Source organism: Primulina eburnea, chromosome 6, assembly GCF_022965805.1.
Source record: "Primulina eburnea isolate SZY01 chromosome 6, ASM2296580v1, whole genome shotgun sequence".
Classification (NCBI taxonomy): domain Eukaryota; kingdom Viridiplantae; phylum Streptophyta; class Magnoliopsida; order Lamiales; family Gesneriaceae; genus Primulina; species Primulina eburnea.
Window position 1 is genome coordinate 38,240,929 of NC_133106.1, and position 27,422 is coordinate 38,268,350.

The window sequence follows — 27,422 nt, forward strand, 5'->3', positions numbered from 1 at the left end:
TATGAATTAGCATCGGACCAGGTGGTGAATTTCTCTGAGTCAGGGGTGCTGTTAAGTAGTAATGTTGGAAAAATACGAGACGTGCAGAGGTATTTGGGTCTTCCTTCTCTCATCGGTAGAAGGAAGAGAGCCATTTTTTAACCATATAAAAGGATCGAATGTGGAATAGAATACATACACTGGAACCTGGAGGGGTAAATTCCTTTCACGGGCAGGACGAGAAATACTTGTGAAATCAGTTGTGCAAGCTATTCCCTCGTACTGTAGGACTCATTTTTATTGCCTAGTTTCTTGCTTGACAAATGGCAGAAAATTATGAATAGGTATTGGTGGGATTCTGGACAGAATGCGAATAAATGAATCAAGTGGAACTCTGAGTTGGTATAAAATGAATGCGATAAAGGATTATTCTCTTTAATACTAAAAACTCGATTTATAAAAATTTAGTAACTTTATTTTAATTTCATTTTGATAAACTTTATATTTTTTCATTAAAAAAATATTTGTTATATGCTAAAAATATTTTTTTGCTTTTGATAAAAAAAAAAATAAACGAGTATTTATAGAAATATTATTAATAAGTTTTTCAAGAAAAATAAACAATGCGATGTTTTTAAATTTTCAAATCAATTTCCAAACTACATTTTAAATTTTAGCAAAACACCGAAATGAAATATAATTCCATTAACTTCAAATCCAAATCCAATTGCACATAGAAGGTTCAAAATCAATTTATTACCATTCTAATTATCCAACACGTTTTTAACGATAATAAGATTCCATAACTCCAAAACAATTTCAGCCTTAATAAAGCAGGAAAATATTATAATAAAACACCGAGATTCTAAATATTTCACCAATCAAATGTTTTTAAATTTTTTTTTTTGGGAAAAATACAAATATCATCACTCCTAAAAAATAGACATAAACTTAAGGCAAAAACTTATGTGAGACGGTCTCACGGGTCGTAGTTGTGAGACGGATCTCTTATTTGGGTCACCCATGAAAAAGTATTACTTTTTATGCTAAGAGTATTACTTTTTATTGTGAATATGGGTAGGGTTGACCCGTCTCACGGATTATGACCCGTGAGACGGTCTCACATGAGACTCACTCTAAACTTAATCTTAAAATTATAATAATAATTTAAATATTACTAAAAAACAGTTTTCTCTAAATATAAATTCTTATCATAAAAAAACTTTAAATATGTGATGTAATATTGGATTCTAAAATGAAAATAGTTAAAGGAAAAGGAAAAAAATCCATAGATAAATAACAAAAAGAGTGTAAGCACTTACCCCTATTATATCCTATTTATTTTCCTCTTCCTCCCCTCCTCTCCTGTGCTCTGCTCTGCTCCTCTCCGGTCAAATCAAATCAATTACTGAACATTATCGCTCTACTAGTTTTCTTTTGCTTTCTTTTTCTTGTTTTAATTATTACTTCCTAGGGTTTGTCTCTCGGTGTTGATTTGCTTATCTTATCAATTGGTAATTGCGATGGAATCGGAGGACGATATGCACGATGCCAACGATGTAGCGTCCGTGGAGGAAGAAGACGATTACTACAGCGGCGGCGAAGAGGACGAAGACATGGAGGCTGAAGAAGATTACGACTACAACTATGACTACGCTGATGAAGATGATGAAATTGACGATTACGACTTTATTACCAATGACTCTGATGACGGCGATGATGTTACCACCAGGCATTCACAGGTACACTAAAGTAACAGCCTGCTCTCTTTTTTTTTTAAAGATTAATTTGTTTATATATCCAAAAGATTGAGTTCTAGGGATCGATTTGATAGAGAAAGCACTTGATTTCGATTAATTTTTTGGGTCTCCTGCCGTCTTTTAAAATCTTGTTCGCGTATTTGAAGCAAATTGAGCCCGCGAATTTAAGATTGCTAATTCATGGGAATGTGACTGGATAATCAATTATCTTGCTTATTCAGGATAGGCAAGGCGAAATCCTTGTTTATTTTGCGTTTAGTAAGGTCAAAGTTATTTTAATAGTGTTTAGTTGTTTCCAAGTTCAAGCCTCTTGGATTTAACTGATTGAGTTTGGATTTAAGTTATATTAACGGCCTGAAAGCTTCACATTCTCTTAATTAGTGTCAGTAGGGCGATTTGTATCCCATTTACATAAGTGTGTGGATATAATCTTCATTGAGTGGAACAAGCACCCAAGCTACTAAAGGGGAACATTAGCTAGGGCATTTTATTACAGGAATGGCATTCTTTACTTGATCTACCATATGAGCTTTGGACTAATGAGGCTATGAGCAAGAACAGTTATTTGTAATTCCTTATAAAAGTATTCTTGAACATATATCATTGTTTATGTTCAGAAGAACTATACCATCTTAAAGGAGGAAGATGTACAGCAGCGTCAAGAGGAAGATATCACCAGAATTTCTACCGTACTTTCAATTTCAAGAGAAGCGGCTTGCATTCTCTTGCGTCGTTATAACTGGTAGTCTTCTTATACCACTGTCTCAAATTTAGAAATTTGTGATCGTTTTTGTAAAAACTTGTGCTTTCTTAGTGTTTGTGTTGGATAATTTTGTTAGAGCATGAAGTAATTACAATTATGAGTTTTTGGCCAGTGAAAAGTTCTATTACACCCTAAATGCTTGGCAGTTTTATTTTTTGTGTTATGATGTCTTTGGTGATGTATTAACTATTTTTTTCATGAAATTGATTATGAAGGAGCATGAGTAATGTTCATGACGAATGGTTTGCGGATGAAGATAGGGTTCGTAATGCTGTTGGCATATTGGAGATGCCAGTGGTGAATCTTTTCAATGCTAAGGAAGTAAGTTACCTTTTTGCACCATGATACTTCCTATCACCATGGACAGACTTCATTCTTATTGATCATTCATGTTTGTTAATGTTTTCTGGTAGGTGACATGTGGGATCTGTTTTGAGAATTTCTCTCGTGACAATCTGCGTTCTGTCGCTTGCGGTCATCTTTTCTGTGACACATGCTGGAAAGGTTTGTTGGCTATGACACGGTTTGACTGACTTATTGTTTAAATTACTGTGGTTTTGATCAGTGTATAGCTTAAGTTACTCTTGCTTTGCTATTGTTATCTGTAGAGATCTCTACTGATTGAAACTCAATTTTATGTGGAACTTAATACTACGTGAAGAGAAGATTTTGTTTATTCCTCTCTGCTATGGTTTTCATGTGCCCCCTACTGAATCGATTTCACTTGATGCATTGGATATACTGTCGTTCTCTTGTACTTTATGATTTGTTCTGTGTGGAGCAATGGCACAAATATTGGTACAGTGAAAATTCTATGAAAAGAGAGTGAAGCACAGGACAAGTAACCTATCTTCTTCTGTGGCAGCAAAGAGGGAAAAGAAGGTAACAGGCAGGGCAGGACTTAAGCTGTAATTTGTGGCTTTCTTGGAAAAGGGTCCTGTTTGAAGATTTCATTATTTACCCTAAATTAAATAGTACACTGACTGGCTTCTAAGCTTGTAATCACGGCCCAACATAACTCAAGGAAATGGTATAAAATTTCAAGTGTCTCAAGCCATTTAGAGCTAAGATTATCGACCTTTTCTTAGCGAATGATTTGGATTTTGTGATTCTTCCATCTTAGAATTGATTCGTAAAATTTGAGGGGTTGAATGGCTAAGAGAGACTGATAGTTGCCTTTTGTCGGATGTATATCTGAAATTCCTCCTCAACCTTTTATGTTTGATTAGATTTTAGTGGGTGGAACACCTGAAAATGATGTTTAGATGGATCTGTGGATGATATTTGTTATTCTTGTAGTCCAACGGTTTCTAAATGTGGTAAACAAATATTATTTGTCACAAACAATCTCGTCATTTTTTCTACACAAGGTGCACCATTGAGGGGACAGTACATTATTCGGCTGTCTCTTTTGAAGCTTGTCACAAGTTTGCAATTTTTCCAAAGCAACTATCATGAGATATTATTGTGCATTGCATTTTTTGGTCGATATGGACGGAGCGCAATAGCAGAATTTTCAGTGACAAAGAAGAGTCGACGGAGTGTTTATGGGAGAAGATTAGATTCAGAGTGGCGACTTGGACTACCAGAGTTCAAGCTTTTCATCATTTATTTATATCTGATCTTGTTAGGGATTGGCGTTTCATTCTAAGTTGACTTTTTTATCTTTATTTTAGCTTCAAAAAACCGGTGGATGTCTCATCCACTTCCTTTGTAACTTTTTTTTTTTTTTTTTTTCTTTCAAAAAGTTAAATAAAAATAATGTTTCGTATCAAAAAAAAAAAAAAAAAAAAAAATAGCTTAATTTCTAAGGAGCATGATTCACAAAAGGACTAAATTTCCTCTATAATGATAGAAAAGTGATTCTGAGTGTACTTTGCTTTTCTAAAGTTTGTGTCATGCCTTGAACCTGAAAGATTCGTTATACATCCTTTATTCTCAAAACTGCGACTTTATCATACTAGGAGCTTATCTTCAAATAATGTTGATATTGTTTCCCTGTTTACTCTTTAGCTTACATTAGCACATCCATCCATGATGGCCCTGGTTGCTTGACATTGAGGTGTCCTGATCTATCCTGTGTTGCTGCTGTTGGGCAAGATATGATTGATAAGCTGGCAACTGATGCAGATAAGGAGAAGTATCACCGTTATCTTCTTAGATCTTATGTTGAGGACAGCCGCAAGGTAGCCTTTTTTTTACCACTCGCTATTCTTTGTGAAACATCTTTATAACTCATCATTTTGGATGGAAGTTTAACTTTCTCGATATTTTAAATATACCACTCTCCCATTCATATGATTTATCAAGCTTTCGCATTATAATCCAGTTTGAGAGCTTAGGAGGGAGGGTTGTCTGGCTAACAAATAATTTTGAATGTCATAGATAATATGGAGAAGGATCTTCTTAAGTAGATCTCTCTTGTTCTTGTTCATTCCCCTTCACTACAAATGCGGCCACTTCTGCTGACATCACTTGTACAATTGCTACAATTACTATTGCAAACAAGATGCAACGTTGAATTTTCTGTTAGAGAGTAGTGAGCCAGCTCCCTCGAGGTGGCTGGATGATGAGATTGAGATAATTTCTTTAGTCTACTATTTATTTGAAATCCTTGAAGGGCCTTTTAAGGTCTTTGTGCTCTGATCAACTTTTAGAATAATTCTGGAGGTGATGGGGATTTAGCATCTGTATGATGCGGTATTTTTCCAACTGCTCCAAGCCTCGGAGGGCATATTATCTATGATGGTCTAATCTAGCGGATGATGTGATCGAGATAGTTCCTTTTGTCTACTATTTATTTGAAATCCTTCCAGTGCCTTTTAAGGTCTTTGTGCTCCTCGAGATAAACTTTTGGGAAAAAGCTGGGTTTGGTGGTGATGTAGCATCTGTTTGATGCGATATTTTTCCAACTGCTTCAAACTTCAAAGAGCATATTATGACGGTCTCATCTAGCGGATCACTTGTCCTCTATGGTGCATGGATACGGGTATGAGTATTGTATCAAATACGATACGGATATGACGATATGAAAAATTATTATAAACACACACACACACATATATATATATACAAATTTACTATTAAAAATTGTAAAGATATACGTATTTATATAAACTAGCAAGTAACACGTGCGTTGCACGTGGTGAATAAACGTTGTAACGAATAAGTGAACATAAAACACTTATATTGAGTGAAATCGAAAGAACCATTTTCTATTGAATATTATAATATAAAAAGCATTATCAATTTTTTTCTTGTTTAATTTTCAATTTTTGGGTCATCTCTGTGTGACTGTTTTGTCTAAGTTTCCTCATCATTTTACTGAAATCATCTATTTTTTTATTATCTTGAATTTTATGGTTTTTCCTTTGGAACATGATGAATTTTGTTTATTGTTCAGTGGTTTTGTCATTTCTTTATTATTTCGTGTCATCTTATCTTCATGTTGTATTTGTTTTGCCCTTTCCTTTGCATTCATTCTTTTCTTAATATTTCATTGATGCTTCAGTTCTTTGTTTTCTTATCAGTATTTCTCTTGAGTTATCGTTTCTCCAATCCATCCACAATTATTGATGTTATTCCATTTTTAGTTGAGACAGACTTGTCTAATTTGAAAAGAAAATTGTGATCTTATTTTCTTTGTTGATCAAGTATTGTTACATGCTCCAAATTACTTTTTTTATGCAATATAAAATTTGTAGTTATTGGCAATATGTATTAGATTATTATAATATTATTCAAATAAATATTTTAATTCACCTTAGTATGCATATCAATTATTTTTTGATGGAGCAACCAATAAATGTCTCAGCAACCTCTTCGAACAATGTCACCTTAGCTATTTCATTTTCATATTGGACCAGCATTGTTACGTGGTACTTGAAAAATTAATTGTGAGAAAGTATGTAAGATCGAGTGCTTACCGCTTTACCAAAAGCTATAGCTAGTGGTAATGGTGCAACTCAAATCTTTTAAACCGCACAACATCTCAAGCACCACGATTCGATCGCTCTACCAAATAGGGACAATTATTGCACCTAACAATTTTCCTCCTAATAATTGCACTCCTTGCAATCAATGGGAATCGAATCCGTGACATTGGCTCTGATACCAATTGTAGGACCGAGTGCTTAACGCTTTTACCAAAATCTATAGCTAGTAGTAATGGTGCAACTCAAATCTTTTAAACCGCACAGCAGCTCAAGCACCACGGTTCGATCGCTCTACCAAGCAAGGACAATTATTACACCCAACAAAGTATAAAAAATAATTAAATGTTTTTAAGCATATAAAGTTAATTATAGTTGCAATACCTTAAGACGATCTCGATATTTAGCTTCACACAATTGGTGCAATCAAACCTATTGGTAATTTTGGTAACATAATTGAAACAGTTGCAACATGCTTTTTATTGATTTATTTTCAATTTTTTAAACCTTGCTTTGATGTAATAATAATTGTCTACATGTAATGTTATAAGAGTGAACAAATTTAATTCCGGATAAATCATCTCATGCCATCACAAAGCCATAAAGGAATATACAACATCATCAAAATGTTTTGGTTCAAAACAACAATTCATAAAAGACAAATCACAATTAAATTAATGAAGAACTTAAAAGACAAATCACAATTCTAAAAAGATTGACTCTTTTATATGGTAATAATAATAATAATAATAATAATAATAATAATAATAGATAGATAGATAGATAGATAATAGATATATATGTATGTAATAAGAGATTAATATTAATAATTAATTAAAATCTAGAAATTAATGAAGGACTTAAAAGACAAATCACACTTCTAAAAAGATTGGCTCTTTTATAATAGATATAATATAACGTAATATAATAATAATATAAATAGATAATAGATAATTAAATTAAACTCTATAAATTAATGAAGAACTTAAAAGACAAATCACAATTTAAATTAATGAAAGACTTAAAAGATAAATCATCTATAAATTAATGAAGTATTGACTCTTTTATATAAGTAATAGATAATCATAATAATATATTGATATTAATAATTAATTAAAATCTATAAATTATTGAAGGGCCTAAAAGACAAATCATAATTTTAAAAAGATTCTAAAAAGATTGGCTCTTTTATATAGGTAATAGATAATAGATTATATAGGTAATAATAATAATAGATTAATATTAATAATTAATTAAAATCTACAAATTAATGAAGGACTTAAAAACAAATCATAATTATAAAAATATTGACTCTTTTATATAAGTAATAATAATAATAATAATAATAATATATAGTTAATAATAAAAATACTATATTATTATTAATAATTAATTAAAATCTATAAATTAATGAAGGGCTTAAAAGACAAATCACAATTCTAAAAAGATTGGCTCTTTTATATAGGTAATAGATATTTTATAGAAATATATGTACATATTTATGTAAATATATACAATGTACAACTTCAGAGCAATGATTTAAAAAGAAAATGTCAACCGAAACGTATCAAAAAACGTGTCTCCGCCGTGTCCATGGCGTATCCGACTAGTCAAACATGCAAAAAGTCAACGACACCGATTTTGCCGTATATGACACGTGTGTCATATCTGTATCCATCACCGATATGAAAAAAAATATTAGGAGTGTCTGTGCTACATGACTTGTGCTTTGGCTTGCTTGTCTCGTTCTTTAATTTTCTGGATTTTAGGACATGATAATTAATTGTTATTATTATTATTCTTTCTCAGATCAAGTGGTGTCCTGCTCCTGGTTGTGATTCTGCTGTGGAATATGTTGTCGGTAGTGGAAACTATGATGTCAATTGCAGTTGTTCATACGGCTTCTGTTGGAACGTAAGTTGAGCTGTATGATATTTTATCGTCTTGTTTACCTGATGAAGATTTCTTATATAAAGCATAACGAATTGCTTCGAACAGTGTACAGAGGAAGCTCATCGGCCAGTGGACTGTGAAACTGTGGCAAAGTGGATTCTGAAAAACAGTGCAGAGTCAGAAAACATGAATTGGTAGAATACTTGTTTTTTTCCCCCAACATACGTTATTTGTGTGCATGGCTCGCTATTTGCTTGGTGAATTTTTTTTGTACAACTAGTCACCGAAAAGACTTCAAGAGTGTAGCACAATTATTTGTTCTAATTGAAGACGCAATGTGTCACATTTGGTGGCTATAAATTATAATAGTAGATTTCATCAGAACTGGATATTGGAAACTCTCAATTGCAAATTCTCGTGTAAAAATGTTACAATTTTCGGTATTGAACTATTGATGTTTTTGTACAGTTGTAACAGTTTTTTTCGAATGGAAAGAATTTATTTTACAAGTGGTGCACGTGAAAATGTAAAGCTTTATTTTAGTTCCCGAGTCAGGCTTATATTTGCAAAAAAGAAATGATTTTGACATGATTTTATGTAGTTTTTCTTAACATTGAATCATTGATGTTGAGCTGTTCTCATTCTGCAAAGCCCTGCAGTAGAACCACTCTTTCACCACGGATTTCTGCTTTCAAACTGTTCATATAAGTCAATACTATTTTGAAGTTGCTGCGGTATTGATCTTTTTGTAATAAGGAGCAAATGCCCGGTGTCTTGTTACATCTATAAGTTTCTTCCTCTTTATGTAAAATTATCTTATAATTCAATTTTTTTATTCTCCCCTCCTTTTCTATTTCCACGAACAGATAAGGTCAGGTCCCATTCTTCCTTAAAATGAGCTAAAGTTTAGGTTCTATGACTGTCATAGTGATAAGGTAAGGCAAGTCAAGGTCTGTTCATTAATTGTGGTATGTATGGTTTGACGACGTGATGTTTATTTTAATTAGAAGGTTGTCTATGTATTTATTATCAGGGTTATGTTGGTCTTTTGTCTTAAATGCAGAACGATTCTTATACCAATTTTGTTGCTTTTAGGATACTGGCCAACTCGAAACCTTGTCCCAAGTGCAAGCGTCCAATCGAAAAGAACCAAGGTTGTATGCACATGACCTGCACACCACCCTGCAAGTTTGAATTTTGCTGGTGAGTTTTATACTTCGATACTTTCAAGTTAAACAACTTCAATGTCACATGATTTTCTTGTCATTCACACGCATTGGTGGAATTCCTTTATTGGAATTTGAAATTCCTATCACCTGGCGTAATTTCAATGTGGATTACATTCTCAACTGTAACCCTAGGTTATCTTCAACTGAATGTGGTATTCTTGCTGATTTGCAGGTTGTGTCTTGGTGCATGGTCTGACCATGGTGAGAGAACAGGAGGTTTCTATGCTTGCAATCGTTATGAAGCAGCAAAGCAAGAGGGGGTGGTATGTAAATAAGGGAATTCATCTTTGTTTAATGTTACCTGTTGCATATGATTGTCTAAGTTCTTGTTCATTATTCCTGTAATAAATATAAATTTTACCTGAATTTATTTCATTGTATGCGCAGTATGATGATGATGAGAGGAGAAGAGAGATGGCAAAGAACTCTTTGGAAAGATACACCCATTATTACGAGCGGTGGGCTTCCAATCAATCGGTATGCTCTAGTAGTCAGATTGTTTAGTTATTGTTGGATTACATTATATTATATCGTGTAAACATGTGAAGTATGTGGATTACTATTATTAAGAATTTGGATAATAGAAACAAATATTGTATCTTGGGAATATAAATTAAACTAATTACAAAAAATCTATAAAAGCATTACTCAGTAATTGTAAACTCTCTTGATTTTTTAAGAACACCAAAGCATGCATGGACATCCAAATTCTCCTCAAGGGAAGTCACTTTAAACCTTTGTGTGAACGACTGGTCCAGGTCACTTTGATTAAATTTCAAACATCCATATAAATTAGACCCAAGAATCATGATCCATGTTCACTGCGAATGGAAAATTTATGAAATTACTTTTATGTTTTAGGCTTCAAAAGAAAAATGTATACCCACATGCTTGTGAAGGGCTGTTTTATTGATGACTCTTTTGGATAGCAAATTATCTTCATTTGGAGTGTATTTCTTTGTCAATGATACATTTTTTGTTCCATTCGTTATTGACTTGACTTTATTGGTTCATGTATGCGTTACTTTTTGTTTCTTTTGTTTTTTCCTTAACTAATGACAGGCTATGCTTAAATACAATTTGAATTTTGAAATATAACTGCATTCTGACATTTTAGAAATGGGTCATTTTTCCTCTTTTTATTCATAACATGCAACCGTTTGCCTATTCAATGCAGTCAAGGCAAAAAGCTCTGGCAGATCTACAGCAAATGCAATCTATACATGTAAGGATTTTGTCCGTGCCTTCAAATGTGAATGTAATTGTTGCGATGCAGAATGTTTACAAGATGGATCTATAGATAGATCTGTGCATAATTATAGTTTCCTTTTCTAGTACTGTTTCTGATGGTGAACATGCTTTAGAATTTGAGAGCACTAGTCTTGTAGAACTCTGTTTTTGCAGAGGGTTTCAACCTAAAAGGTCACTTCTTTTTTATCGCAGAATGTTTACAAGATGGATCTATAGATAGATCTGTGCATAATTATAGTTTCCTTTTCTAGTACTGTTTCTGACGGTGAACATGCTTTAGAATTTGAGAGCACTAGTCTTGTAGAACTCTGTTTTTGCAGAGGGTTTCAACCTAAAAGGTCACTTGTCTTTTTTGGCAAATATGGGTGGATTGGAGATACCTATGATTACCGTTTGATTTATTTATGTTGGAGTGCAAAAACATGAAGTACTTTGTTTGAAATGAGGCTTATTTTATTTTATTTTATTTTATTTTATACTATTCCACTGCAATATTTCATTTGGGACGAAATGGTCTGAGAAAATGAACTTAAAGGTTGTTTTACAACATACAAGTTACGATCCTTCCCAAAATTCTATCCAATCCTTTTCTCCTCAAAAGTTGTACTTTGAGGAGCATGCTGAGGTTGTAGTTTGCAGTAAACGATGGAATGAACCATTTATAGTGTGTTGATTTGGCTCAATCCACACTTTGTGATTCTGATGCGTCAATCCATTTGCAAAATTATGGCTTGGGTTTTGAATTGAAACCACACTGCTATATTGAACATCAATCACCAATTACAGTATGAAGTTTGGCAATTTGAATTTTGAAACTTGAAAAGTCTATAGGATTTGGATTTTGGACAAACAAATGGAGTATATTATACATGACACGACTGCCAAACTTTTTGTATGTGATTTCTTAATCCTAAAATCATTTTTTCCTCCCCAGCTTGAGAAGCTTAGCGAAGTTCAATCACAACCTGAGTCACAATTGAAATTCATCATAGAAGCTTGGCAACAGGTAAATACTGTGACTGATTCTGTAAGTCTTTTCAATATCCAATTGCATCGACGAATAAATGAATTTGGCATGAGGTATTTTTGTGAATATACTTTGATAACTGTGAATAAGCTTATTGAAGGATGCCTATTATTTCCATATCAAGAATACGGTTTGCAAATTGCCTAAAATTTATGGTCCCTTTATCTATAACTGGATGGAAAAGTTATTCTACTGTTTGTTAGTTATTTAAAACTGCCTTGCATTTGTTCGGTTTGCTACTTAATCTGGATTGATAGAAATATTCTTTGTTTTCCATTGCTATTTGATCTAGCTGGACTTGCCTCCGATTTCATTGATGAAGTACATATTTAATTCGTTTTTCTTAATGCTAGGATTGTCTCCTGAGTCCAGACTATTATTAAACCAAGTCGTATATGTTGATCAATGTTTATTTTTTGTATTGTTGTTGAATAATGAGACAATTGCAGATAGGTGAATGTCGGAGGGTTCTAAAGTGGACCTATGCATACGGCTATTACTTACCTGAAAAGGAGCATGCTAAAAGACAGTTTTTTGAATATTTGCAAGGTATCATTTCTCTTCTAGCCTTAGAAATTGCTGAAGGAATTTTTCAGATTTATTTTTATCTGTATTGGTTAAACCATCGGAATATTTGAATTTTAGGTGATGCAGAAGCTGGTCTGGAGAGGCTTCATCAATGTGCTGAGAAAGAGCTAATGAATTACATCAATTCAGATGCGGCATCAAAAGATTTTGATGATTTTCGCACAAAACTTGCCGGCCTGACCAGGTAGTTTCTGGTTGGATAAATTATTAACATATATCTGGACTCCGGTTTACTGGTTTTACTTGTCCAAAATTTAATTTGTTTTTAGTTCTGGTCTTTTTTAAAAAAAAACTTCTATCCCTCTCTTTGTTGGAAAGGATAAAAATTGTGTGGTTTGGTTGAAGTTTGATTGATGCATCCTATACATCGAAAGAAGGATGGACGTTGTCTTGTTACCTGTATTTCAGTTGACATAAGATGTTTAGAAGTTTAGAACATGCATTTTGGGTCCAGAATGCTGTTCCCTGATTTTGGTTCTTTGAGTATGGAGAAGAAGATTAAATATTTACTGTTGGTGATGATTCATCTGGGTTGCATCTTAGTATGCAGTACATCATAACATCAATATGTTAAAACCTGAACCTGTAGTTTTATTCAGCGGGAGTGAAATGTATTCTCATTCTTTGTAACAGCGTGACACGAAATTACTTTGAAAACTTGGTCAGAGCATTAGAGAATGGTCTTTCAGATGTCGATTCGCAGACACTAGGTAACAAGACGAGCTCAAAAAATGTAGCAGGAAGCAGCAGCAAGGCAAAAGGGGGAAGGGGCAAGGGCTCCTCCAAAACAAGCACATCAACTAGGAACACTGACGATTCAGGTAATTGGGCATGTGATCAGTGTACGATCTTGAACACACGATCTGCCACGACGTGCCATATGTGTCATCATAGCCGTTGAAACAAGCCTCGACGGTGTGAAACAGCAGATCTTTCTGCCCAGTTTGCTATGCTGTGGAGGTGCTACAGGCACTGAAAGATGAGAGAGCAACGGACGATCATTTCTAATTGTTTCTGTGGGGGCGGAGGGTTTGTGTATCGGGCATTTCCTGGTCCAAAATATTTGTAAATAAGTTATTCGTGGAGTCAGTGAGTCACCTTTCTCAAAATTGTACTTTAAATGTGAATTGATACGCAAAAAAAAATCATAAGAAATCAGAGCTGGATGTTGACTTGACTTGCTTTTCTTAAGCTTGCCATGATGAAACGTTAAATCTAATATTTGATTGTAATAATCTCGATTGGGCTTCTGTATGTATGCTATAATATGGCTGTAGTAAGTAACAAGGGTACAGATTCCGTAGTCCGATATAGAGATCTAGACAACATAATACAACAATTGGTTGGTTTAAAAGCATAATACATCCTATGAAAAAGAATAAAAACAACCGTAAAGCATGTAGACCGAGTGTGTACATATGGAGGCTGTGAGGGTAGGTAGGACATGCCAGTGTAAGTGTGTATTCTTTCTTTCCAGTTCTTTATGTTCGTCTTTATAATTATTATTTTTTTGGGTGTAAAATTATGATTAGTCAATCAGGGGTGAATAGATAAAAGGACAAAAAAGTGAGAACAGACCTCTCAAAAAACTATATAAAACAGAAGTTTGTGTGTGTATATGTGTGTGTTTTCTGTTATATTGTTATTGTTATATAAATAAATACGTACATATATATATTTATCTATTAATGAGAGGTAAGTAAAAAGGAAAAAAAAAAAGATTCAAGGGATGTGAGCCAAAGCCGGAGAACACAAGCAGATCCAATCATCAAAACCACCTTATACAAGAGGTAGGTTCTATATCCAAGAAACAAGGGATCTCCCTCTTTCTTTCTTTTTTTTTTTGTGTAAAACTTTGCACCTTGATTTTTTGGTTTCCTTGAGATCTCAAAAACACAAAAAAATAAAAATGAAGTAGGGTTGAAAAACTAATCAAACACAAAAAACCATTTACCGATCAATCCCATGGGAACTTGTATGTCCCTCCAAGCAAACAAAAGCTTTTCCAAAAGATCCAAACATGGAAAACCAATCCCAAATGCCCAGGAAAACGAGAAATACAGCGGTAAACTGGTTCCTTTATCCCACAAGATGTCACGTCCCATCCAAGTGTTGAGAGATCCTTCGGGGGACGACATATTCAAGAGATATAAATTCGGGAAAGAGCTCGGTAGGGGGGAGTTCGGGATAACTTATCAATGCATGGATAATGAGAATGGGGAGAATGTAGCATGCAAGAAGATATCAAAGAACAAGCTAAGAACAGAGATTGATGTCGAGGATGTAAGAAGGGAAGTGGAGATAATGAGACATTTGCCTAAACATCCGAATATAGTGAATTACAAGGATGTGTACGAGGATAAAGATGCTATTTATCTTGTGATGGAGTTGTGCGAGGGAGGGGAATTATTTGACAGAATCATTGCGAAGGGGCATTATACCGAGAGGGCTGCAGCTCTTGTCACCAGGACTATTCTTGAAGTTGTCAAGGTCTCTCTCTACATGTATAATTTTCTCTATTTAATTTTTGTTTTCATCCATAAGTTTTGACGTCCATTTTTAACTTTCTTTTTCATAAATTTGAGTGCTTTTATGTATAATTTTGAGGTTTATTTGTGGGTACTTCTATACTTCAAAAAATATCATAAAAGTTTTTTTTTCCTCAGTATTTATATCAAAAACTAAGAATGCACTGCGAAAATAATTAATTTTAAAAAGGTAAAAATATGAGGTCGATATTTCATTTTTAAAAAAATTTAAAAATATGAAATAATAAGAAAATGTTCCCTGGATTGCTTGTGGTTTTCCCAGGTATGCCACGAACACGGAGTCATACACAGAGATCTTAAACCTGAGAACTTTTTATACGCCAACGATGGTGAAAACGCAGCAATCAAGGCTATTGATTTTGGGCTTTCTACATTTTTTGAGCCAGGTGATTCAATTCTGCAATTTTCACATTAGCATCTGCAGATTCAAATTTCTGTTTCATGCTAATCAAGTTCTTCTGCTGTTGTGTTTGTGAGTTAATTAAAATCCCATCATTATTATATCGAATACAGCATTATTGTGATATGGACTTGCAATTAGGGTGGGGGAAAAATAAATAAATCTTGTGCCTGAGCAGTGGTATATCACCGATCTGGGTTAAGAATGGTTGGTGTACGCTGATACTCATATGCATTTGTTTTAAGGTCGATTAACAAGCTCTTTAATTTCATCCCACCAAACTGCATCAACACGATTATGAAAATAAAATATATTTTTTTTTTCATTAACAGATATGATTTTGTTCTTTATATGAATACATCAGATCAAAGATTCAGTGAAATTGTCGGAAGCCCATATTACATGGCCCCTGAAGTACTTAGGCGCAACTATGGGCAGCAAATTGATATCTGGAGTGCAGGTGTTATTCTTTACATCTTGTTATGTGGTGTTCCTCCATTTTGGGCAGGTAATTGAATCAAATATCTTTGTCACTTTAAATTCATATTATTATGTGATACATGTGCACTTAATGTGAAGTTTTTAGTTTTGTCTAATGTGTAAGAACTAAGTTACCAAGCCGATGTTTGGATTTGTTTCAATGTTTTCTCAAAAATATTTTATAGAAAATTGTTCCTGGAAAATGTATCGGAGCATGTTTCGTTGGGTTTTATTTCATAGAGGAGATATTATCTTACTGTAGAAGTCACGATGTCAAGAATTTATGAGATAATTAAATCATATCAGAGATGATATATTTTTTGATGGTATACATGGTGTTTTTTTTCCGTAAACTCGCTCGATCACATGGCACCAAACAGGATGGATATTATCTCATATATTGCTCCAATATATATAATTGTTATTCTAAAATAAAAGAGGGGGTTGGATTAATTGTCTAGTGCAGAAACAGAAGAAGGGATTGCACATGCAATAGTGAAAGGTGGGTTAGTGTTTGAAAGGGATCCATGGCCAGAAGTTTCTGAAGATGCTAAGAATTTGGTGAAAGGGATGCTGGAGCCAAACCCCTACTCACGGCTCACAGTTGAAGAAGTCCTTGGTAGGCACACAAATTTAATTGTGAGACATCTAAGCAATGTGTGAGACTCTTGGATACCATATTAATGTATTTAATATAGTAGAAACTTTGATATCGATTTTTGAGTATTGAGTAGTAGATAATAATGTAACTCATTATGCAATAATTTATATATGGGTCTGAGATAATTCTAAAATTTTGTATATTTTATGAAGAAAACCAGTGGATACAAAACGCTGACAAGGTCTCAAATACTCCTTTGGGAGAACGTGTCAGAACAAGAATCAAGCAGTTCTCATTGATGAATAAATTCAAGAAAAGGGTTCTCCGAGTAAGTAATCCATTCCATAGCCATTTAGATTTTATAGATAAGTTTCTCTAAATACAAGTTCCAAACACCCAAGTTATATATAAAATGCTCCTCTCCTCCTCGAAGCCTCCTCTGATCGATTTGACGAACCGTCTAAATGCTTTAAAATATTTGAGTCATACTTATTTTGACAAATAATTAACAAATATTTTAGAAAACTCCCAAACATCTCACGGAACAATACGAACTTCTGCATGATTTCTATTGTAAATTGATTAGTGGTCAGATAAAGGACGAGTTCATGTATAACACAGGACTTGTGTTTGTGTTTTGCATTTTTATACGTATAGGTTGTAGCAGACAACTTGCCTGATGACAAAGTATTTGGAATCAAACAAATGTTTCATATGATGGACAAGGATAAAAATGGAAACCTTAATTTTGAAGAACTGAAAGATGGTCTGAATATGATTGGACAACCAGTTCCTGATCCTGATGTGCAACTACTTTTCGATGCTGTAGGTATATTTATTAATTATTTTGTCATAACACTGATGCACTGCTTCAATTTCCTTGTTTCAAATGAAATTGAATCTTTTCTTTATATGTGAATGTAGGCTGATTTTGACGGGAACGGTACGCTTAATTGTGAGGAATTTTTGGCACTAGCTGTTCATATGAAAAGGATTAGTAACGACGAACATCTCAAGCAAGCCTTTGTGTTCTTTGACAAGAATGAGAGCGGATACATCGAGTTCGAGGAGTTGCAACAATCTTTGAAAGATGAGCATCTTGGCCCTAGCAATGACCAAGTTGTTCAAGACATTATCTTTGATGCTGATGTAGACAAGGTAAACTTAATTCGTTTTTCCACACGTTATGGTGTTTCTTTGATTTTCAATATATTGTTGGATCTTTTTCACAATGCTATTCCATCGTGTTCTGTATGTACTTCAGTAACTAATATGTGTTCTTGATTCAATTTTAAAGAAATGATGTAAGTTCATCTACATATTCCTGCCAATAAGCGGAGTCCAATGTTGGATCATGAAAGTTCACCCATTAGGCAGCACATGCAGTTCACCATAGACGTACAGTAGTTCGTGTTCATTGTGATTGAAACTTAACATTAATGTATGTATTCAAGTACAGGATGGGCGCATAAGTTTTCCAGAGTTCAAGGTCATGATGACAACAGGAATAGATTGGAAGATGGCTTCTCGACAGTACTCTAGAGCTATGTTCAATGCACTAAGTATGAAACTCTTCAAGGACAAGTCCTTCCAATTCAAACCCTGATCTCGTTTGTTTTCGAGCTCATATTTTTGGGATATATACAAGGGAAAAATATTAGTGAAGTTACGGTTAATTTTGTTTTTTTAATAACCATTGTTCATTGATGTACAATGAAATTTTTCCTGGGATTGGGATTTCTTTATCATTTATGCCACATATGAAGGTTTTTTTATGCACGCAATAAATAAAATTAGAATACAGCAGGGAAAAGTGTTGGAACCATACTTGATTTGTTTTTTTTTTTTCCAACTGAAATTAACACTTTGTAGTGGAGTCAAACATCAGGGTTGGTCATCAATGAATAATATACGTTCAGCTCGTAAATGTTTCATTAAAGATTTTCTGTATTGATTTAAAACTTGAAAAATAAGTGAAAATAAATAACATAGTTCTTTTGAAGGGGAAATATAAATGGTGCTCCTAATGAAGCATTGTGCAAAAAAAAAAAGACACGTTGAACAAAAGGGTACCTTGAACCAAACTCAAAACGAATACAAGATTATGTACTTTAGTTAATTTCTTTTACCTAATATAATAATGAAAGCCATTGTTATAAATTGTAAGGTCCATTTGTTTTGGATTTAAACACAATAGAAAAAGACATGAATTTGTAATATGATATATATATATATTATGCTAGTGGGAACTGGGAAGTATCCAACCTCACCCATCTCTAGCCAATCACATTGTTCCTTCTTATTTTTCTTGATGACATTACAATTTTCACTCCTTTCTTATCTATCTTTCCTCGTTTCATTTCACTTCATTCCCTCCCTCTGTTCTTCTCTCAAATCCAACAGTTTTAGTTTCTCCCTCAAAATCTTGATCCCACCTCTGATGGCCACCAATCTTTTCAAGTCCATTTACCACCACACTTCTCCATGCCGGCGCCACTCCTCCACAGACTCCTTCCCCACCGCCGACGCCAACATTTGTTTCTTCCTTAAACCAACCACCACCACCACCCTATCACGCGCCACCACTTTCCCCATCTCCTCCGTCACCTATTCCACACCCACCACCGACCCCTCCACCTCCCAGAACATTTCATTCGACCTCCTCCAACAACACCTCTCCGACCAAAACTTCCGGCAAGCTGACGAGGAGACCCGCCGCTTGCTGATCGTCCTCGCAGGAGAATCAGCGCAGAAGCGAGGCTATGTCTTCTTCTCTGAGGTACAGTTCATCCCAGAGTCCGACCTCAAGACCATCGACGAGCTCTGGAGGAAGTACAGCGACAACAAATTCGGATACAGTGTCCAGAAGAAGATATGGAAGAAAGTGAATAAAGACTTCACTAAGTTCTTCATCAAAGTGGTGTGGATGAAGAAGCTTGAAACTGAAGTTGAACAGTACAATTACAGGTCTTTTCCTACAGAATTCATGTGGGACATGGATGAAAATGTGGTGGAGGGTCATCTGCCATTAACGAATGCACTCAGAGGAACGCAGCTTCTGAACTGTATTCTGAATCACAAAGCTTTTGAAGACGAAGAAAACGAGGAGGAGGAGGAAGAAGAAGAAGAAGAGAGACTTAGCAGCAAACCGTTGGGCAGAACATTTAAGACAAGCTACTCTTTTTAAGAAAGAAGAGAATCTGCTGCAAAGGAACGAACAAACACTATATATTACATTGTAATTTTTTTAACATTGTTTTTTCGCGTTTTATTCGATAAAGTATTTTAATTACATCCACGCCTATATATTAATATATATATTTTCATTTCTCGGGTCGTGATCCTTTTTTCACATATTTTTTTTAATTAATATATTATAATTTCTTGTTTAACTTCTTTCTTAGAATCCCAAACTCCTAACTCAATTAATTAAGTTTTTTGTTTTTAATCCCAGTTCCCAATCTATCATCATACGAAATGGACAATATATAGTATGAATATTAGCTTCGTACTAGGATGATTAGTAAGCATAGGATGGTATTTCTTGTTATCGAACAAAAACATTGTTGGCTTTACAAACCACAACATCTGGAAATTTTATACTACATGGATAGAATCTCCCAGAACATCTAAGTTGTAACGCAGTAATCCGAGTCTATTATTTAAAATTTAATTTGTTAAATTAGAATGTAAACCGAACAAATATATTTATCAAATATTTTAATGTATTCATAGTACAGTACCCCTCCTCCGACTCTTTCATAAGCATCTTCGTCACTGTTCACACAGACTTGTTCGAAGATATTCCGTTTTTTTTGTAATGTGATCAGATTCGAAACTAAGATGTTAAAGCATATGAAGTTGAAAAAAATGCGTTGTTAAAGCATATGAAGTTGAAAAAAATGCGTTGTTTCCTAACCAAAATTATAAAAATATTAAAGGAACTTTATGGTGATAGGGTCAACCATCACCTTGGGCCTTCGTGTTCTCTGCCATGGTTGATTTCTAGCCCCTTTGTTAATGGATTCATTCCTCAAATCAACTGAAAACAGAAAAGAAAAGAAAAGTGATGTCGCCTGATAGAACAAAAACCATGAAATGTTAGGGGACAAAAATACTTGAGAGTTTTACCAAGCATGCTCGCAAATGGTATAGACTTCGAGAAAACAAATAACTTGGATTATGGTGGAGAGGGAAAATTACTTTGCTAGACTCGTTATGCACAAGGGCAAAGCCTCTTTGTATGCCTATGTGAACCATTGCAAGAAAGCACAGATGGTGTCTTTGTGTACAAGCAAGCTCCTGGATTCTGGATATGCGGGAAACCAATTAGGAAAAATAAAAATTTTGTCAGAGTTAAATAATGCACGAAATATTAGTTTCGCAACTGAATTTTTAAAGATAGATGTTGCTTTCTCATGTCCCCCAGATTCTTGAAGCAACTCTAAATTAAATAAACAAGTAAAACGAGTAATTACAAATAATTTTTTTGCCACTCAAATCTGAAGATAACCTTACTGGACTCAAATTCTAAAATATGCTAGTTGTCAAGGACTGATTCGTGGACATAAAAAAATAACAATGGTACCAGATGTTTTGGAGCATCATCTACAACTTCAGCCGGTTGATCAGCTCCAACGCTTGACAAACAGGAACCTTTGCAGCTCATATACTTTTGAATGCTACTTGTCAAAAAGGATATCATAGAGTTACAAGTATTTAACTGAGATAGAAACAATTAAGTCGTTAATGAAATAAAGATTCATGAACAACAATCATCATACCAAGATAAACTTCTGAGTTCAAGTAACAAGATTTATAAGGATTAAGCTTACATTTCACACTGATTAAGCAGCGCCAATTTGTTGGGCACACAAGATTGTCCATTAGACTTGCAAACTGAATCACATGATTCCCCTTGACTATGACGTGGAGAAAAAATAACAGGTTAGGATAAGCTATCTTTAAGGTCATTTCCTTACTCTAAAAACGCATTATCTTACCTTCCTATAATGATATTGATCCCAACCAGTCTTGCTTCTACTTGTGTACCAGAAGATCCTGTGATTAAAAGTGTCCTTTAGTATGAATAGTTCAGGATTAGGTAGAACCTCGCATGCAATAATTTTTTCGAACACAATAGCTTGGTGATAAACACATAAAGGAATTGGATGAAGGAGCAGAGCCAAACATTGAAATAGACAAAACTTCAAAATATTCCGATACTGAAATTACCCCAAGCATCCCACAAAAGCTTTCCTTGAACATAAAGCAACTTGAAGTAGCACAAAACACGACATGGCTCAAAGAAATAAATGAAATCTAAGAAGAAAAACAGGTACTGTAGTAAACCATAGGCGGACAAAAATAGCAGCTTTGGTTATCATCTCAAACACTCTTGCCATGAGAAAGATTTTGGCCAGTAGCACTGACTTGTGTCCTCAAAATATTAGCATCTACTCCGTACAATCCTAGCAGATTTGAAGAAAATCTGTAGAGTTCTGGACCAAAGCTACACAAGGCATTTTCATCTTTCAAAATAAAATGGAAGCTTATTGGCTTAGCAATTTAATGCCCCAAATACAAGATACATAATAATCCCAATCTCATGCTTGACTTTAGAAAGTACACCAACACCCCAAAAAGAGCACAAAAATCACATAACATCCCCCCAATCAAAGCTATAAAATTAACACTACCAGAAATAATCAATTGCATAAATGTAAAATCTGAAAAAAAAATCCCCTCGTAAAGTCTTAAAATCAGACACAACCAAGTATGGTAAAATTAAAAGAAACCTAAAATTGATCCACTGGAGGACGATGTTGAAAACCAGGGCTAAAAATACCCTTTTTGGCACATTGCATTCTGAACTTAGTACAGGAAAAAAATACAGCGGATTTGTGTTAACTTAGAACCAGGAAAAGAAACAAATCACATGTAAGAACCTAAATGGGGGAGACAAATTAATTGTCAACCATCAGAAAGAGGTACTTGAAAACTTCAGTTCCTTATATGTTAAACTATATATGCACAAACCTGATGAATTTGATGGAATGGTAAAACAATGATGGTATTCACTCAAATAAGCATTTTCATGCACCTGAAATATCACAAAAGAATATCAAATGCCATTTTAGATTGATTAGATACATTTTTAAAAATGAAGAATGAAATGGTGAATTAATTGTCAAAAAGTAAGTAGAAGATAAAGGAAGAAGCATGTATGAATGAAAAAGAAAAAAATACATTTTGGGTGGAACAAAAACATCAAGATTCAAAGGCATCGCCCTTTTCACAGTAACTATTACCGCACCATCCAAAGACACTGCTTTCAGGAATGGTTTGACTAAGGCCAATCTCAGTACATCAGGATGAGATAGTCAAATACAATTATCACTTCTTTAAATGCCTTGAATAAGGTGGTTAACATGGTTAACTAGACCAAACAATCTAAAATGAAAGCATACCACACTCTCAGAATTATGGCGACATCTCCCAGCACAAAAGTCAAAAACACTTCCATAGAATCCTGCGAGGCAGAAATCAAAGTCAAAATCTTCTCATAACTCAATTTCAAAAAAAAAAAAGATAATCATTTATACACACTATAAGAAGCCTGCAATGTTTGTTACAACTTACAACAATGCATTCACACGGTCAAAGGGCAGCAATAGCTGACTTTAGGTACATTCAGAATGAATGTGAATCAAATATGAGCCAAGGCTCGCCCGATTGAGAATATTCCAAAAGATATGAATGTTAACTCAAAAAACCTTGTTAAGCTAAAGTAAATCTTGAAAAGAGCAGCTGATTTAGCATATCAACCAATAGTTATAGTCAATGTCAATCTGAATTCAGATTTACCAGCAGTCACAGGCTTGGCTATTTTGACTTTTAGGGCTGATTCTTTATCAGTCTGAAGAACAAGTAGAATGCAAATTACAATTGTTCTAAAAGCATGTTACTAAAGCAGAGTAAAAGAAAAAAAAGAAGAGTAAAAAGTACCGAGGCCGGATTCAAGCAGCATGAAACACAATACTCATATGAGTTGCAACACTGTGAAAGAAGATTGCATCCACTGCTTGTTGAGAATAAGAGAGAAATAGATCATTATAAAAAGCTTCAAGCAAATGATGATTGTGCCAATTGAGAACCATAAACATGTTATTTCAGTTTAATCGTTTCTTCAAAAACAATAAACAAGACGTGCATTTCAATTTGGAAACACTAGTTTCAGAAGAAGAAATAAACAGAATCAACCTAGAAATTTTTAAAAAAAGGTACTGCCATTTCTATGTAAGGTGTTTATGTTCTTCGTTTTACAAGCTTAAATGTGCTTTTATATCACTTTTGGACAATTTATACATTTTAACATAATTATTAGACAATGTTACGAGAACCACATGAGAATTATACACACTATCATCTTTCTTTTCAACAGACAAAAATAAGATTCTCTAAATGTGAATATAATGAATAGATTTGCTTTGTTTAATAATCAATAAATTCATATCATTAAAAAAAATTCATTCTCGTAAAAAGCTCACCCACAGAACTACAATGACCAACCTTTAGCACGTGCTGTGATAAAAAAAATGTACAGATTATATGCAATAAAAAATGTATAGATTATATTCCAATCAATAGCTACTATTTGGAATTCAGCATTTCACACTCGCTGGCAATAAGTAAGGAGTATAAATTGCCTATTAAAGAACTTAAAGAGCTAACTCACTGACAAGAAAATTGATCTCCTTTTTTTGTGCAGCAGCGAGACAGTGGGTCAACTGATAGTGAATCGCATACAAGGCCTGCAAGAATGAAACCTCGTTGTCACAGGATAGATATCAATCTAAATTTAAAAAATTCGCGACAAGAAAAAGAAAGAATCATCGCAATCTAGATTCAATCAGACAAAATACAATACCATTATCGTCTGTGAGAAGGAATCTTCCTGGGACAGTAGTTCTACAGTGACGCTTCTCCGGATAGCTCACATCCATCCTTCCAGGAGTAAAAGCATAAACAATGAACCAAGATCATTAACAGATCGCCATAAAACTCGAATAAAGTTATGCACAATCAAATATACTGATAAATAATCAAAGTTCCACACACGGGCGACTAAAAGTAAATTGTAAACCACAAATAACAACCAAATAAGAAAAACCCATGAAACTCTGATATACCTAATTGCTGATGCTGGGGAAGACAAGTGTAGAATGAGTATGGGGATGATCAAAAGATCGAGATTCAAATGATTTCGAAACGCAAACATGATTTTGGAGGCAGAGATCCAAAGCGAAAATGAGTTTTTCGGGAATCATATAATCGCGTGATCAAAATTAAGAACTTGTTGATTACTGCCTTCCAAAAAAAAATTCTTTGGTAAAATTTCCAATTGTTTAATAAATCTAGGGACAAAGTAGTTAGCCCGGTTCCAAGCCGGGATTGGATTTCTATTCGATATGGGCTTTATTTCAATTGAAATGAAATTGGGCCGACTTAAAAATTTGGATTTAATTCAAAACCCAATTTAGACAATATAATATAATATTCTAGACCAAATCAACTCTATGACTAAAGACCTTTTCTTTATATGTTTAAATATTATTATACCTGTCTACTTCGGCTGGGAGCTTGGACTTTGCCCATAACAATATTTTACATTATGCTTAATTACTCATTTAACTATTTTACATTATGTTTACTTACTCATTTAACTCAATTTTTTTAGAGTAGGTTTTTTGTGAGATGGTCTCACGAATCTTTATTAGTAAGACGGGTCAACTCTACTTATATTCACAATAAAAAGTAATATTTTTTTTATTGATTACCAAAATAAGAGATCTGTCTCACAAAATAAACTCGTGAGACCAATATTGTAATTAATTAATTATCATCATACTTAATTCTTGAATCCTCGGCTCATGCTTAGTTTGCTGACTACTACATATAGTAATATAAAATCATTTCTTCCCATGTAATCACGCGTTTTTGTTGTTCTTTGTTTCCCGTCGGCCGGCCTTTGGCTTGGCCGTGTCTTCCGCTGTCAACGGCTAGTTCTTTCTTTATTTTAAGAGTAAGATTAAAAGTCGCCCTCTCCCACCCGTTGTTGGAAAGTTGCCGTTATTAAATATCACCAAAAGGAGCAATTATAACAACGCGCTTTTGATTAAAAAAATATCACCACTTCCACTCCTCTACCAATAGCGCGTAGATCCAATTTGCTCCACTCCAATCCTAAACCATATATAATATAGGGAAACCATATATATAGGGATCCCTCTTGTCCAAGGAACAACTTTGAAAATTTTACCCTTTTGTCTGTTTTTCTACACATATCATTCTCACTACTCCATCCATCTTCCCCAAGTTCCTAGCTCTCCAATTTTTCCTCAACAAACCCATAGGATTGGTTTCTTTTCCCAAGCTAAAAATAAAATCTTTCAGCAATGCCAACCATTTTGTTGTGGATTTTCCTCGTATACAAGCTCTTGAACACAGTTATCTTGTACTTGATACCCAAGAAATTGAGGGCCTGCTTCCCCTTTTCTTGGCACCTGTTCTCGCTTCAAAAGCAGCAGGAGCAACAACAATATACCAAGAAAAGCCCGGTGTCACCGTTGGCTAACGTTTCACGTCGGATGGAAGCGAGTGAGCTCAAGAGGGTGTTCCAAATGTTTGATCGGAACGGGGACGGGAGGATCACGAAGGAGGAGCTGAACGAGTCATTGGAGAACATGGGAATCTTGATCCCGGATAAGGAGCTAAGCCTGATGATTGAGAAGATCGATGTAAACTTAGATGGATGTGTTGATATTGATGAGTTTGGGAATTTGTATCAAAACATTGTGGATGAGAGGCATGAGGAGGAAGATATGAGAGAGGCGTTCGACGTTTTCGACAGGGATCGAGATGGTTTTATCAGCGTTGATGAGCTGAAATACGTTTTGGGATCCCTTGGATTGAAGCAAGGAGGGGGTGTCGAGGATTGCAAGAAGATGATAATGAAGGTGGATGTGGATGGAGATGGTTTGGTCGATTTTAAGGAGTTTCAGATGATGATGAAAGGGGGAGGATTCCTTTGAATCATCAATTGATTTATTCATTAATCTTTACTGCGTTGGATCAAGGATCCAGTCGGTGGAACAGAAGGGGTGGACACCATTCGATGTATTTTCGGGCAAAGATTGGATTTTTGTGAGCATATTACTGAAATTTGAATTCTTCTTTCCAAGGAATATTTTGGTTGAGTCAATCGTGCTGTCTATTATTTTGTTTCAAAGAAGATTGCTGTTGTAAATAAGCTTTGTTTCAAAGAAGATTGCTGCATTTCCACGGTTGATTATCATCGTAGGAACTCTTCCGAGATTTTTATGTAAAAGATGGAAAGAAGAATTTTTTGATGATATGTATTAAAAAATTGGAACTTGGTTTACTGGTGGCCCAATTAGTGTCGTAAAGTTTACCGGTGGTCCAATTACATCCAGTACCGTTATGTGTTGGATTGTCGATAGTTGAGTATCTGTAAACTTCACGCTTCATATGTTGATTCTTGCGCGTGAGAGGTTGTGATAGTGTCTCACATCGATTAAATAAAATTCATGAGAATTGCATATATGGACTTAGATAATCCTCCCGTTTGAGTTAATTTTTGAGATTGAGATATGTTCAAGTCTTAATTTTAAGCTCAAGCCTACCAAACTGCCAATAGTTGGACTACCTGTAAACTTCACACACCAAATATTCATGGACGTAGGAGTTATGTTAATTGTCCACATCAATTAGATAAAATTAATGAGAGTTGCATAATATATGTACTCAAACAATACTCTCCATCTAATTAACTTTTGAGATTCAATTAGAACTAATTCTCATTCTTAACGAAATGGAAGCGGGTGAAAAGATGGCTACTTTTCTGCCTTTCGTTGTATTTCATTTTCCGAATTTTCACTTGTTCTAGA

General features: G+C 34.4%; 5 protein-coding genes across 7 annotated transcripts; 4 read left to right on the forward strand and 1 right to left on the reverse strand.

Moving 5' to 3' along the window:
• Nucleotides 1-1,314: 1,314 nt before the first annotated feature.
• LOC140835119 (probable E3 ubiquitin-protein ligase ARI8) lies at nucleotides 1,315-13,661 on the forward strand. 2 transcript variants are annotated; one of them, XM_073200496.1, is made up of 15 exons: nucleotides 1,315-1,721; nucleotides 2,360-2,481; nucleotides 2,718-2,823; nucleotides 2,916-3,006; nucleotides 4,516-4,688; nucleotides 8,244-8,348; nucleotides 8,433-8,521; nucleotides 9,423-9,530; nucleotides 9,729-9,819; nucleotides 9,944-10,033; nucleotides 10,734-10,781; nucleotides 11,742-11,813; nucleotides 12,284-12,383; nucleotides 12,480-12,606; nucleotides 13,056-13,661. In XM_073200496.1, the coding sequence occupies exons 1-15, from the start codon at nucleotides 1,503-1,505 to the stop codon at nucleotides 13,321-13,323; spliced, it is 1,809 nt and encodes a 602-aa protein (XP_073056597.1). In that variant the 5' UTR covers nucleotides 1,315-1,502; the 3' UTR covers nucleotides 13,324-13,661. The 2 variants fall into 2 exon arrangements, with proteins under 2 accessions (XP_073056597.1, XP_073056596.1); XM_073200495.1 differs by having other exon boundaries at nucleotides 1,316-1,721; nucleotides 2,357-2,481.
• Nucleotides 13,662-14,258: 597 nt separating this feature from the next.
• On the forward strand, nucleotides 14,259-18,265 carry LOC140835120 (calcium-dependent protein kinase 24-like). The gene is made up of 8 exons (XM_073200498.1): nucleotides 14,259-14,912; nucleotides 15,234-15,357; nucleotides 15,736-15,879; nucleotides 16,318-16,470; nucleotides 16,665-16,780; nucleotides 17,110-17,277; nucleotides 17,377-17,610; nucleotides 17,912-18,265. The coding sequence occupies exons 1-8, from the start codon at nucleotides 14,388-14,390 to the stop codon at nucleotides 18,056-18,058; spliced, it is 1,611 nt and encodes a 536-aa protein (XP_073056599.1). The 5' UTR covers nucleotides 14,259-14,387; the 3' UTR covers nucleotides 18,059-18,265.
• A 464-nt stretch (nucleotides 18,266-18,729) lies between these two features.
• Nucleotides 18,730-19,804, forward strand: LOC140835121 (tetrapyrrole-binding protein, chloroplastic-like). The gene has a single exon (XM_073200499.1). The coding sequence runs from the start codon at nucleotides 18,764-18,766 to the stop codon at nucleotides 19,637-19,639; it is 876 nt and encodes a 291-aa protein (XP_073056600.1). The 5' UTR covers nucleotides 18,730-18,763; the 3' UTR covers nucleotides 19,640-19,804.
• Nucleotides 19,805-20,129: 325 nt separating this feature from the next.
• Nucleotides 20,130-24,832, reverse strand: LOC140835122 (uncharacterized). 2 transcript variants are annotated; one of them, XR_012118847.1, is made up of 12 exons: nucleotides 24,645-24,832; nucleotides 24,383-24,459; nucleotides 24,191-24,266; nucleotides 23,461-23,533; nucleotides 23,320-23,371; nucleotides 22,923-22,984; nucleotides 22,492-22,555; nucleotides 21,456-21,513; nucleotides 21,288-21,374; nucleotides 21,041-21,134; nucleotides 20,584-20,761; nucleotides 20,130-20,494 (listed from the first exon to the last, which is right to left on the reverse strand). XR_012118847.1 is itself a non-coding variant. In XM_073200500.1 (12 exons), exons 1-11 carry the CDS (start codon nucleotides 24,731-24,733, stop codon nucleotides 20,669-20,671), a joined length of 825 nt encoding a protein of 274 aa, XP_073056601.1. In that variant the 5' UTR covers nucleotides 24,734-24,832; the 3' UTR covers nucleotides 20,130-20,494; nucleotides 20,656-20,668. The 2 variants fall into 2 exon arrangements, 1 of the variants encoding a protein (XP_073056601.1); XM_073200500.1 differs by having other exon boundaries at nucleotides 20,656-20,761.
• Nucleotides 24,833-25,699: 867 nt separating this feature from the next.
• On the forward strand, nucleotides 25,700-26,803 carry LOC140835123 (calmodulin-like protein 3). The gene has a single exon (XM_073200501.1). It carries the CDS (start codon nucleotides 25,911-25,913, stop codon nucleotides 26,544-26,546), a length of 636 nt encoding a protein of 211 aa, XP_073056602.1. The 5' UTR covers nucleotides 25,700-25,910; the 3' UTR covers nucleotides 26,547-26,803.
• Nucleotides 26,804-27,422: the final 619 nt, after the last annotated feature.